The sequence below is a fragment of the Canis lupus genome, chromosome 16 (assembly GCF_048164855.1).
Source record: "Canis lupus baileyi chromosome 16, mCanLup2.hap1, whole genome shotgun sequence".
Classification (NCBI taxonomy): Eukaryota; Metazoa; Chordata; class Mammalia; order Carnivora; family Canidae; genus Canis; species Canis lupus.
Genome location: NC_132853.1, coordinates 38,535,306 through 38,548,132, shown reverse-complemented (window position 1 = coordinate 38,548,132; position 12,827 = coordinate 38,535,306). Strand labels below are relative to the sequence as shown.

The 12,827-nt window shown below is 52.6% G+C and overlaps 1 protein-coding gene across 4 annotated transcripts; it reads left to right on the top strand.

Moving 5' to 3' along the window:
• The first annotated feature begins 4,774 nt into the window (after nucleotides 1–4,774).
• ORMDL3 (ORMDL sphingolipid biosynthesis regulator 3) lies at nucleotides 4,775–11,470 on the top strand. 4 transcript variants are annotated; one of them, XM_072780424.1, is made up of 4 exons: nucleotides 4,775–4,927; nucleotides 8,278–8,472; nucleotides 9,221–9,372; nucleotides 9,794–11,470. In XM_072780424.1, exons 2-4 carry the CDS (start codon nucleotides 8,299–8,301, stop codon nucleotides 9,927–9,929), a joined length of 462 nt encoding a protein of 153 aa, XP_072636525.1. In that variant the 5' UTR covers nucleotides 4,775–4,927; nucleotides 8,278–8,298; the 3' UTR covers nucleotides 9,930–11,470. The 4 variants fall into 4 exon arrangements, with proteins under 4 accessions (XP_072636525.1, XP_072636523.1, XP_072636526.1 ...); XM_072780422.1 differs by having other exon boundaries at nucleotides 8,273–8,472; XM_072780425.1 differs by lacking the exon at nucleotides 4,775–4,927 and adding an exon at nucleotides 5,241–5,468.
• The last annotated feature ends 1,357 nt before the right edge of the window (nucleotides 11,471–12,827 follow it).

The window sequence follows — 12,827 nt, the reverse complement described above, 5'->3', positions numbered from 1 at the left end:
GGCCACGCCACCCTGGCAGATGGAAACACCAAGGCTGGGGAATGTGTCTATCTCAGCAGACTAAGGAGCTCCCGAGGGCAGGAGAGCCTGCGAGAGTGGCTCCCTCTGTTTTCAAAATGCAAACACATTTCATAAAAAATTGAAAACTCATAATCTCACATTACACAAAGCTTGAAACTAGAGCATGAAAAAGATCACCCCCAAACCCTCCATCCTAATATAAGATCTGTTTATATTTTGTTGAATTTCCACAGCCTTGTAAAGTAGATGCTCAAACATCATTCAAATGTAGACTGGATTAATAAAAGGCAACGAAGAGCACTTACTAGGTGCCAGGAATTGTTCTAAGTGCTTCACATTTATGGAGCCACTTAATATTCACAGCAAGAGGTGGGCATTATCATGATCATCCCCGTTAGAAACGTGGTAACTGAAACAGAGAGGTTCAGTGACTTGCCTAAGGTCACAGAGCTAGTAAGTACAGGAGCTGGTTTTTGAACCCCTGGCAGTCTGGTGCCAGGATCTTACAGTGTTGCTGTTTTTTCTTATCATCACTGTTACTGCATATGCAGGTTTATAAAAGTGTTTATTACGAACAGTTTCAAACATAAAAAAGTAGGGACGCCTGGATGGCTCAGCGGTTTAGCGCCTGCATTCGGCCCAGGGCATGATCCTGGAGTCCTGGGATCGAGTCCCGCAACGGGCTCCCTGCATGGAGCCTGCTTCTCCCTCTGCCTGTGTCTCTGCCTCTCTCTCTCTCTGTGTCTCATGAATAAATAAAAACATCTTTTAAAAAACCATGAAAAAGTAGAAAAAACAATATAATGAATCTCATGTCCCCATCTCTCAGTGTCAATAATTATCACCTCATGGCCCATCTTGTTTTTTTAATCCCCCCAACTCCCTAGCCCAGATTATTCTGAAGCAAATCCATCATCATGTCATTTTCTCCACGTATATTTTAGTACATCTCCAAAAGATAAGAAGACTTTTTATTCAAAAAAACTTACCACAAGGCCATATCATGCCTTAAAAATTATTATTTCTAATGTAATCAATTTGAATAGTCAGTATTCAAATTTCCCTCACAACTTAAAAAAACCTTTTTTTAAGTTAGTTTGCTTGAATCAGGATCCAAATATGGCCTTGGGACGCCTGGGTGGCTCAGTGGTTGAGCATCTGCCTTTGGCTCAGGGTGTGATCCTGGGGTCACAGGGAAACAGGGAGCCTGCTTCTCCTTCTACCTATGTCTCTGCCTCTCTCTGTCTCTCATGAATAAATAAAATCTTTAAAACCAAACCAAATATGGCCTTTGGTTGACATATTGCTTAATTTGTTTTGTTTTTTATTATTTTAAAAAAGATTTTATTTATTCATTCATGAGAGACAGAGAGAGAGAGAGGCAGAGGGAGAGGTGGGTTCCACACAGGGAGCCCAATGTGGGACTCGATCCCGGGACTCCAGGATCACACCCTGGGCCGAAGGCAGGTGCTAAACCGCTGAGCCACCCAGGGATCCCCTTAATTTGTTTTAATCTGCAAGTCTTTCCCTCTCCATTTTCCCTTCTAAGTTATTTGTTAAGGGATTGGATGTTTGTTCTAGTTTCCCTTTTCCTAGATTTCGCTGACTGCATACCTGGGGAATACTCATGTTATTTTTTTCCCCTTGATCCTTTCATATAACCTAGTAAACATTTTCCCATACTGCCCCATGGTTTTTCGGAAGCACTAACTGTACAGGTAGAGACTATGCCATTCAATGGATATGCCATAATATTTTTCTTTTTTCCTTTTTTTTAAGATTTTAATTATTTATTTGACAGAGCGCACTTGTGAGAAAGCACAAGCAGGGGGAGGGGTAGACGGAGAAGCAGTCCCTGCTAAGCAGGGAGCCCGATGTGGAGCTCAATCCCAGGACCCTGGAATGATGACCTGAGCCAAAGGTAGATGCATAACTGACCGAGTCACCCAGGTGCCTCTCCACTATATTTTTCTTGGGCATTTTTAAAAAAGATTTTATTTATTTATTCACGAGAGACAGAGATGTAGGCAGAAGGAAAAGCTGGATCCTTTCTGGGAGCCTGATGTGGGACTTGATCCCAGGTCCCCAGGATCATGTCCTGAGCTGAAGGTAGACCCTCAACCACTGAGCCACTCAGGTGGCCCTTTCTTTTTTTTTTTTTTTTTTTTTAAGATTTTATTTATTTATTCATGAGAGACACACACAGAGAGAGGCAGAGACACAGGCAGAGGAAGAAGCAGGCCCCATGCAGGGAGTCTGATGCAGGACTCGATCCTGGGTCTCCAGGATCAGGCCCTGGGCTGAAGGCGGTGCTAAACCGCTGAGCCACCTGGGCTGCCCCAGGCATCCCTTTCTTGGGCATTTAGGTTGCTTTCCCTTTTCTACTATTATAAGAAACATGATGGCATGAACATTCTCCCTCATAGTTCATGGGGTGTACTTCCTTAGAATATGCTAACAGAAATGTAATCTCGGCTCTAGGTCCTGAGTGATTTTTCAGCCTCTTGGCACATATTACCAATTGTTTGTCCAAGGGGTTGTGCATTCCCTAGCACCACATAAGAGTGCTGCCACTCATTCTGGACAGTACTTAGGCCTATTCATGGCTGAAGGATGTTTGGTAAAGACAGGGTAATTATGAGGGCAGAAAGCTAGAGAAGGAGAAAGATGATGACAGGGACTCAGGCTAAATTAAGCAGAAACTGATCTACAACTTACCACAGACCTACAGTGAGTCAGAACTCTGTTCATTCCCATTGTGAAAAAAAAAAAAAAACAAACAAACTTGATAACAGGAGTTATTAATAGGGCATGGCATGTCGGGTAATCTTTCCCTTCGACTATGCATTAGTCAGGCCCTCATTTGAGATGTGGATATTCAGTCTGGGTCACTGAACTTCACAGAAATGTGAGGAAACTGGCAAAGATCTAGAGAGCTTGATCAACTTGAAGGACAATTTAAGAATTCCAGAGAAGAGTCAAAGGAATCAAGCAGGCTCATTTTGGAAAAAATAAAGACATCTTTTTTGCCTCAATGATGGGAAGTTTCTGCAGAAAGGCCAATACTCAGGTGTTAGTTTATGTCTTCAGAAGGCTGACTCCAAAAAAAGGGGGCTCCCATGATGCAGGAGAAATTTTTGTATAAGGTAGAACTTTTTCAGACTCTGGGCTGTTTATTTAGGTCTTGGGATGAGCGCTCTTTGGCCATTGGCCCTGGAAATATCGGAGAAGTTTCCTGTTCTCTTTCTCTGAGTGGTTCAGATAGCCACTTGCTTCCCACCAGATGCCTCTGGGGGCCCCCTCCAGCTTAGCTTTGACTGTTTCCCGGCAGTCCCCTAGAGAAGGTTAGGTGAGGTTTCAGAGAAGTGCTCCCCAGTTTCCCTGGGCCAGCATTTTCCTTTATGTCTTCTCACATTGGCTCAGGGTGTGTTTACAGCCGGTCAAGTTGGCATGTCATGACGTCATCTGATCCTGCTATTCCAGCCCTGCCATTCAGAGTGGACTTAGAAGCTGGGTGGGGGCAGTGAAAATCACTCAAACAAGACCTTTTTGGTGATATAGAGAGTGGGACTGATCAGGAGACCTCAAGGTCATTTAGTTCAACCTCCTACAGAATAACTTCCTACAACAGGTGCTTTACCTACATACTTTTGAATTCGCACAACCTTGGAGGTAGGGTTTCATAGGTGTGGCATTGGAGATTAAGACGAGTTATTTGGGGGGGATCCCTGGATGGGTCGGCAGTTTAGTGCCTGCCTACCTCCCAGGGCGTTGCCCTGGAGTCTTGGGATCGAGTCCCACGTTGGGCTCCCTGCATGGAGCCTGCTTTTCTCTCTCTGCCTGTGTCTCTGCCTCTCTCTCTCTCTCTCTCTCTCTCTCTCTCTCTGTGTGTCTCTCACGAATAAATAAATAAAATCTAAAAAAAAAAAAAAAAAGACGATTTCTTTGTTCGGGGTCACACTGCTGGTAAAGGAGTGCCTGTGTTAAATTGGCCCGGCAATAAAATCTGTGCCCTTGTCTTTGGGACATGCAGCAGAGAAAACTGTGGCCCAGAGAGGTGGAGTCTCCAAAGCCACACAAGCTGACCTGGGACTAGAATTCAGGCTCCGAACTATTCATCATGGAGTCTTCCCGGGACACGTGGCCTCTTCGACTTCTAATGTGGGGAGGCCAAGGATGCGGCCTGGCTCAGACCAGCGTGGCTCAAGTTAGCTGAAAAGCAGTCAGGCTCTGGACAAATGCTGTGCAGCATTTGTCCGGACAGGCTGCATTCTTTGCCCTCCAGACGCTGCTTGTAGCCAACGTCGTCACAAGCCAGCTTCCAGGAGGGCTTGGCAGGGCGATGGGCCCGGCTAGTCTGTTTCTTGTGGAGCCAATATATGGCCAGGGCGGAGCCGGAGAGGCGTAGTGAAAAAAAAAGTGGGGTCAGAATCTCTGGGTTCTGGTCTATGCTGGGACCCATGGGACCTATGGTAAGTCACTTAAAACTCTGAATTTCCTGGTCTCAAAACCAGGCAAGAGTAAACTGCAGAACCTGAAGCGCGCATACGCAAAAGCAGAATCGATACACGCCAAAGCAGTATCATCCGATGTGAGTTTCGCAGGCTGTTGAGTCTTCTGGCCCTGCAGCCCCAGCGAGGCCGAGACTGCAATACGCGGAGAAAACGACAACTCCCAGGAAGCACCGGGCGGGCCCGTACGCGGGCAAAGGGATAAACTACAATTCCCAGGAGGCACCGGGCGGGCAGGCGCCGAGCGGTGACGTCTCGGGGGCCGGCGCGGGGCGCTGATTCGGCCGGAGCTGCCAGCGGGGTGGCTGCCGCCGCGGGTTGTTACAGCTGCTGGAGCAGCAGCGGCCCCCGCCCCCGGGCACCCCTCCTGGGCCCTCGACCGCCGGCCCTGTACTGTGAGTACGGGCGAGCGGCTTCGGGGTGGACCAACCGGGACCCTCCTCTCGGGGCTAGAGGCGGGGCGGGATAGAAGGTGGGGGCTGCTGAGGAAGCGCCCCGGGCTGGAGCGGACCTGGGAAGGAGGAGCGGAGGTGGGAGGGGGTGCATCAGCCGAAGGGATGCCCACGGGGGGAGGGAGGGACGGGAGACCGAGTCTGGGGTGTCGCGAGGAGTGCTCGGGCCGGGGGAGGGGGCGGGGAGAGCCCGGGCTTCGGGGATAAAGGTTTGGCCGCCTCCGGGGTTGGGTGAACGCGTGGACGTGGGGGTGGGGCTTCGGACCGGGCCGGGCTGGGCTCCGAGTGCGAGGTCTCAGGCTGGGGAGCGAAGCGGGAGGCCCCTCTACGGCTTGAGGTCCCGCTCCGAAAATCCCAACAATAGCGTAGGCTCCACCTCGTTTCACCCTCCTCCCCGGCTAGTGGAGGTTCGCCCCGGTACTCGTCGTCTTTCCATTCCACTGCCCTCGCGAGTCCGGGAGGCAGGGCCAGACAGAGCTACGAGGTGAGTGACTGTGGCCCTGCGGGTTGGGCGGTGGGCAGAATGAAAATGGCATCGTGGAGTGCTGCCAGGCACTGCCCGTGGGGTCCAGGTTGTGGGCTCGGATGTTTTTGTGCTTCTCTTCGAGAAGACAAAAAAAAAAAAAAAAAAAAGGTTTGCTAATTAAAGGGCTTCCCTTACTTGGGGGAAAGAATGGGAAGCGCTCACCTGGCAGCTGTCCTGGGGCACACTATGGCCTGGGCTTAGGTGCCAGACTGACAGGCGGGCAGGGATATTGGTGTGTGGAGCCAGGGTGGAGGGAAAAAAGAGTAGAGAAGAGCTACCAGCAAGAAAGTAGTTAACAGAACAGAGTTGCTGCAGGCTTTGGTTCAAGACAGGTTATGAAACCACATCAGGCACTGCCATGCAGCCACCTGCCAGCTGGGGCAACAACTTTTCAGCCTCAGCTGCTGTAGACTTACTTTACCTCTGCCAGGTTTTCCCTGTTTCTTCCCTTCACAGTGGAGGGGTGGGGTATGCAATTTTTTTTTTTTCCACTAGTGGAAGTGGTATGTACCCTTAGTCATGCAAACTTCTAGGAGAGTGCTCCTTGGGTGCCAGTTGTTTTCGTAGTTTCTTGATTTCTTGTCTTTTTGGCTGCCAGTCATTTTCTTAGTTTCTGGATTTCTTCTGTGTTTTTTTTTTTTTTTTTTTTTGCGGGGGTGAGGGGTGTCTTCTGAGATTTCTGCTGTCAGGGCAGCTAGTGTTCAGTCTTTAGGAAGATGCTTCTGAGGGTATCAGTTAGGTCCTAGGTCTAGGTTCTTCTGAGACTCATCAGTCTTCATTAGATGCTCTGTTTCAGCAAGACAGGAGTGTGGGATGATCTGAGATTCACCAAAGCCCTTGGTACTGCTGGACAAAATATGAGACACAGCTACAGATCTTTGTAATCCTGTACCTTTGTAGGTCTAGGAGAAGTGGGGAGGGATAGCAGTTTCTGGTTAGACTTCGGGAACTCTGCCTCTCTCCTTAAAGACCTCACTTCCCTAGCCAGCTCCCCACTGCCCCAGGCTTTTGTGTGTACCCATCCCAGAAGCTGTGTTAGGGTAACTGAAGCTCCAGGGCCCTGGAAAGGTAAACAACTGAGCCAGTCTCGGTTTTCTAGTTCCTTGGGTTTCTGTTAGGCCCAATTATCCAGCCTAATGGGCTGAGCTGATGGGTCCCAGGAGAATTACCTCTAGGATGCACTCTGGGCCATCTCAAACATGTTTGCATGTTGGGAAGGTGTGTTGTGGGTCACATTTCCCATGAGGTCTCTTAGCTTGGAGCTCTCTGAGAAGAGGAAACTTGTTCTCATTATTCTGGAAGTAAGGAACCGATCCTTGAGAATCCTGGCTCCCACACAGACTTGGCTGTGATCCTAGCCAGAGATAGATAGCATCTGAATCTGAGGGGGTTTGTTGCAGCAGGGTGAAGGAGGTGGCCTTCTGGGCACTTTCTGGTTACCTGCACCCAGGACCCGTTTCTGCACACCCCCCCCCAAGATGGGGTTGTTACCATGGTGATGACCTTAGGGCCTTTATTGGGGAGGACCTTTCCTCACCTAGGGAGGTGAGCCAGTATAAAGGTACAGTCCGTTCCCACCTCCTGCTGGTTACAGGGCCCTTAGGGATCTGGGGACAGCTGAGCTCCAGACAAGGGGCTACTCATTCCCCTCCTTATGTGCATCCAGGAATGCATCTGGATTGCATTGTTTCTGGGGCATCCAGGGCAGCCCTCCTGGTTCCTCCTGCTGCAGGCCTCTGGCATTGGAGCTTGGGCAAGGAAAGCAGGTGCTGGGAAAAGAGGCTGAGGGGTGAGGCTGGGCTGGGCAGAGAGGAATGGGGGCAGGAGGCAGGTAGGGTTTTTGTGTCCTTGGGAGGTGGGTGTTGGTGTGGGTTTCAGCAACTTGGAGCTGTAGATGTTCTCCATCCTCGCCCCTCCTATGGTGGGGAAAAGGGCCCTGGTGGTTTGGCAGCAGAGTGGATGGCATCACAAGGGTTAGCCTGAGCGGCTGCCAGATGCATAAAACATCTCGCATGGGTTGCTTTGTGTCACCAAGAAAGAGGCCTCCAAGTCTGGGCAGAGGTTGTCCCTCGTCTCTTGTCTTCTCTTTTCTTCCTTCCCTCCCTCTTTCCACTCTGTTGGTTCTCCTGGATCAGGGTTGGGAGAGATCCAGGATTGGAGAATTAGGGGAGGGGTTAGAAGTAGTGATCCCTAAATATTGCATCTACTGCTGTGTGTTCTCATAGCCCCCACCCCCTTTTGTTAATTCTTTTTTTCCCTCCTCTTGTTAATTCTAATGGTGGGGAAGCTCAGAGGTAGGAAATGCCCCATATCAGGCCCTTAGCACAGTCCAGCAGGTGTGTGTTGAGTGATTCTGAGGGGACAGACCTCTTCTCCCCTCCCATGGGCCTTGTGGGAGGAGGGCCTTATGGGAATGCTCTGAAGGATGAGATTGGAGAACAGGCAGTGTTTTTTTTTTTTTTTTTGCTCTGGTCTGGATTCCTCTTGCTGACCTATGTACCCAGGCTATCCCAGTGCCTGGAGAGGCACCGTCCCGAATAACCGATGTAGGGGGCAGCCAGGTGTTTATCCCAGCCCGGCAGTGGGAAATGAATGGAGTTAAGGCCATACGGCCTTTCTTTGGCCTCTTTGCTTGAGAATCAAAGCAGCAGAACTGCCTGGAGTTCTTGGGAGAGCATGGCCTCCTTCCCTGAAGGATTTGGATGGTGTGAGGGGGCAGGGAAAGTGGTGTGACCTGTCTCACCTGTGCTGCTTGTTTGCAGAACAGCGGCAGGAGAGGGGCAGCAGGATGAATGTGGGCACAGCGCACAGTGAAGTGAACCCCAACACGCGGGTGATGAACAGCCGCGGCATCTGGCTGTCCTATGTGCTGGCCATCGGGCTTCTCCATGTCGTGCTGCTCAGCATCCCCTTTGTCAGCGTTCCTGTTGTCTGGACCCTCACCAACCTCATTCACAACATGGTGAGGGCCTGACTGCTGCCTGCCCTGGGCCATATGGGCTGCTCTTTGGTGGGGCTGAGGAGTAGGAGGGCCCCCCCCCCCCCCAGACATGGGCCAGATGTCAGGGTGACATGCTGACAACATTTGTCATCCGATTCCAGACCCAGCTCTCATCTCTGCCTCCGCCCCCCGACCCCACCCCGACTCTGGGTTCCAGCCATGTGCACTCTGATAAGAGGACTAAAATCTGCAGATTTTTGCACATCTCCAGAATGGGGTGGCTTGTGGACCTGGAGGGAGGGCCACTGGGAGCTGAACTAAGGGCTCCAGAGAGTTCCTATGACCCGGGCGCCCATCCTGGCACAGAAATGCCCCACTCCCAAGTCTGGATCTCCAGCCATCTTCCATTCTGGCCCCTATGCTTCCTCAGCCCTTGCTTACTAGCTTGTACTCTTTGGTAGGCAAGCAGGGCCCATCAGCTCGTCCCTGCCTAGCTGGCATAGGGAAGCCCCTACTGGGCCAAAGGGGCATTTCTGCAGCTAAGTCTCCCCATGCTTCATCCTCATGCCAGGCCTGCCCTCACACCCAGTGGGTCCTCTTCTCCAGCCAGCCTCCCAGCTGCTGCATCCTGACCTACAGCCCACATTCCTCTGCCCCTCAGAGGGAGGCTCCACATAACCTGGAGCCCACTTCTTTGACTGGGATGGAGGAGCTGAGCCAGAGGGCCTTTTGCGTTTTGTGTCCTCTTAACGATGGCCTCTCTTTCCAGGGCATGTACATCTTCCTGCACACAGTGAAGGGGACACCTTTTGAGACTCCGGACCAGGGCAAGGCAAGGTTGCTAACCCACTGGGAGCAGATGGACTATGGGGTCCAGTTCACAGCGTCTCGGAAGTTCTTAACCATCACACCCATTGTGCTGTGAGTGCCTGGGGTAGAGAAGGATGCCAGCAAGCAGGCCAAGGCCTGGGGGACCTGGGCCCTGCCAGGCTTAAACCTCCCCTGGCTCTGGCTTTTGGCATGGGAATGAGCAGAGGAAGGGAAGTTGGAGTATCCCTGGGTCCTCTGCTGGGCTCAGTCCTGGTGCCTCCCTGGCCTTGTCTGTCACCAGATGGACTTTCCTGCCTGCCAATGATGGAAGCCCATAGACCTGGGATAAAGCAAGGGAGCTGGGTCAGGAGGGATCTCTTTAACCGGGAAGATCTTGCCACCTGGCTTCTGTTCTGGGGGTCTTTCCTGTAACTTCTTGGCTGCCAGGGATCTGCCACTCCCCACCTAGGAGTGAGGGAGGAAGGGGTCCTCCAAACAGAATCTTATTCCTCTTCCTAACCTTCTCACCCAGGTACTTCCTCACCAGCTTCTATACCAAGTACGACCAGATCCATTTCATCCTCAACACTGTGTCCTTGATGAGCGTGCTCATCCCCAAGCTGCCCCAGCTCCACGGAGTCCGGATCTTTGGAATCAATAAGTACTGAGGGTGCAGCCCCTTCCCCTGCCTGGCATGGTGGGGGAGGGGTGGAAGCTTGTGCTGGGATGCTGAAGACAGGAAGAGCCTCTGGATCCTGCTAGAGATGGGGGTCAAGCCTCTGGGCCCTAGTTCTCCCCTCACTTCCCCCGTAGCCGACTTGAAGTAGCTTGTAGTGGGGTTCGGTTGGGCCCCCCAGGTCTCTGACCCTTTCTGATTTTTTTGATCTTTTCCTTTTGCCTTTTGGATAGAGACTTCGTGGGGACGGTCATGGGATGGGCTGGGCTCCCGGCTGAATGCAGACCTATGAGGTTGGGACAAGAGAAACCCCCTGCTCACTTGCTCATCCTCGGACTGCTAAAGCACTTTAACCCCTGCAAGGGGAGCAGGGGGATGGTACAGCTTCTAGATGGTTTCACTTTAATTCTTAAACCTTTAGGATGACCTCAGTGTGTGCTCTTATATATAAAAGCAAGTACGTGATGGTGCCTCATGCATCTGGGTAGAGAACTGTCTATTGCAAGTCTCATCATGCTTCTGGCAGCTCCCCTACAGCCCACCCTGGGTACTGGATTGGAGTGGGGAGGGGAAGGAGAGAGGTGGTGGGGCTGGGTGTGGATGGCCTGCTCCCAGAGGCGAGGGGGCCATGGCCACTCTCACCTTGGCCCTGGTGAGGTGGGGAGGGTGGTTGGGTCAGGGGTGGGGATGATGAATTGAGACCTGGAAGAAGGGGCCACATAGCAGCAGAGACTGGTGTTAGGAAGGAGGATGGGAATAGAAATCAGATCTAACCTCAGCCTTTGGGAAGTGGTAAGGATGGGGGCAGGCTCAGAGTTAATCTCCCTATGCATGGTTGTGATAATAGGATGGTGATATAGGACGGGAGGCTGTGGGGGGGTTAAGGATCCTGGGTTTTTGTGAGGGGTGGTGGGGGTGGAAAAGGCCTGTGAGTCCTTGTTAGCACAGGTCCCGTTTGACACTGCCTTATGCAGTGGTGTGAGGGGTGTGGGGAAGCTGGGACAAATGATGAGTGATAGGGTCCTTCTGCAGCCTCCACCTGCAGCCTCCACCTTGTAACCTCCTCATGCAGACTGGAGCTGGTGCAGGGCCTCTTGTGTGGCATGTACCTGTGGGGTTCTGGGGCCACCCCAAAATGGGGTGGGTGGGCCACGGAATGGTCCCTGCTCAAGCAGGATGGTGGAAGGAGCCACAAGTTACCTGTAGGCGCTGTCTCCTTAGCCTGGGGGCTGGAGATGTGGAGCAGGAGCCAGAGGGTGGGTGAAGAGGAGCCACCCTTCTCCCTTTCCTGGTCTGACCAGGGTCTGTGTTACTTTGAAAAAGGTGTGGGTGCCCGTGCCCCTTCCCAGGGCCCTGAGGGAGGAGGGGAGGTCATTGGTCCCATTTTCTGCCTCCTGGTTCCCTGCCCCCTGCACCCCATGTATCATAGGGAACTTTCACCTCAAAATCTTTCTAAGCAATGTGTGAATAGGATTTTTACTCCCTTTGTACAGTATTCTGAGAAACGCAAATAAAGGACAGTGTGTTCCTGTTTCCTCTGAGTCTGGCCTCTGCTTCCTGGAGGGCCCAGGGGAGGGGGCAGGGATTTGGGCAGTGGCTCCCACTGAGGGCAGTGTGGGAGCATCAGGGCCCCCGCGGCCTAGGCGGCCCAGATGGCGGGAGGGGCTCTGGGGCTGCTGCTGCTCCTGCTGTCTGGAGCAGAGCCAGCCTGAGGGCTGGGGGGGACTGGCAGAGGCGGCAGCAGACCAGAGGGCAGAATTCTGCTCTGTGGCCTTGCCTGGCTCTTCCCGTCTGAACGCAGGCCTCTGGGCTCCTGGGCCTATCTGAGCCAGGCTGCGCTGGCGGGGGGATGGCTGTTGCGTGGCCCGGAGGAGGGTCAATCCCCTAGTGACTTCGTGAACGAAGCCAGGGTCCTGAGGGCTGCCCAGGTCTTTCCTCAGGATGCCTTCCTCCGTTCTCACTGTTCTTTCCTCCCCCTAGGAGGGCTGCGTTTCCTCCTCGCCTTTCTGTCTTCTTTCTGTCTTCGGGGAATCTGTGCTTCCTTTCCTCTGCCCTAAGTACGTGCGTGTGCGCGCGTGTGTGGGGGGGTGGGGTGGGGGGGGGGGTGGCAGAGGTGAGCCTCCGGGAGGCCAAGAAAGGAAGGGGTCCTTTAGTGAAGGAACTCTGATCCTCTCAGCGTGTGCTCTGCAGTATCACGTGCTGTTCCTAGGACAGGTGTAAAGTCCCAGGTAGGAGGGAGAAGAGCTGCCTTGGGCGGTCTGGGCTCCTCTCTGGCTCCGGGCCAGCGCCAGTGTCCTTGGGTTGGGTGTTGGGAAGAGTGCAGGGTCTTTGCCCAAGTCCACTGAGTGGACAGTGATGGGAGGACCAATACAGCCAGCTGGGCCCAGGCCCGGGGATGAGGGGGGGCGGTGCCCCAGGAGCTTCCATGGACTTGGAGGGCAGTCAGGGTGAGAGGCTGTTGCACATCAACAATAATCAGGGTTCAAATCCTGCTTTGCCACTTATTACCGTGTGGCCTTGCCAAGTTACTTCTCTGAGCTTCAGTTTCTTCCTGTGTTGTGGAAGGACAATACATGTTAGGGCTGTTGTGAGGATTAGCACCACACCTGGCACGTCGTAAATACTTGATATGAGGTAGCCACATTAGTAGGATTCCTATCGTTGCTACCACAATCATCGCCTTAAAACACTGCTTTGGAACTGAGGGAGACGGGCCACGCTCACTCAGGTGGTTTATCTCTGAGGACTGAGGGGGGCAGGGCCAGAGGCCTCTCCCTGGAGAAGGAGGTGGGTGAAGAGGACAGGTGGAGGCCTCTCCCTGAGACGTCTACATGAGCGCACATGTGTCGAGGGAGGCTGGGTCCTCCTTGCTGTCCAGCCCGTTCCCCAC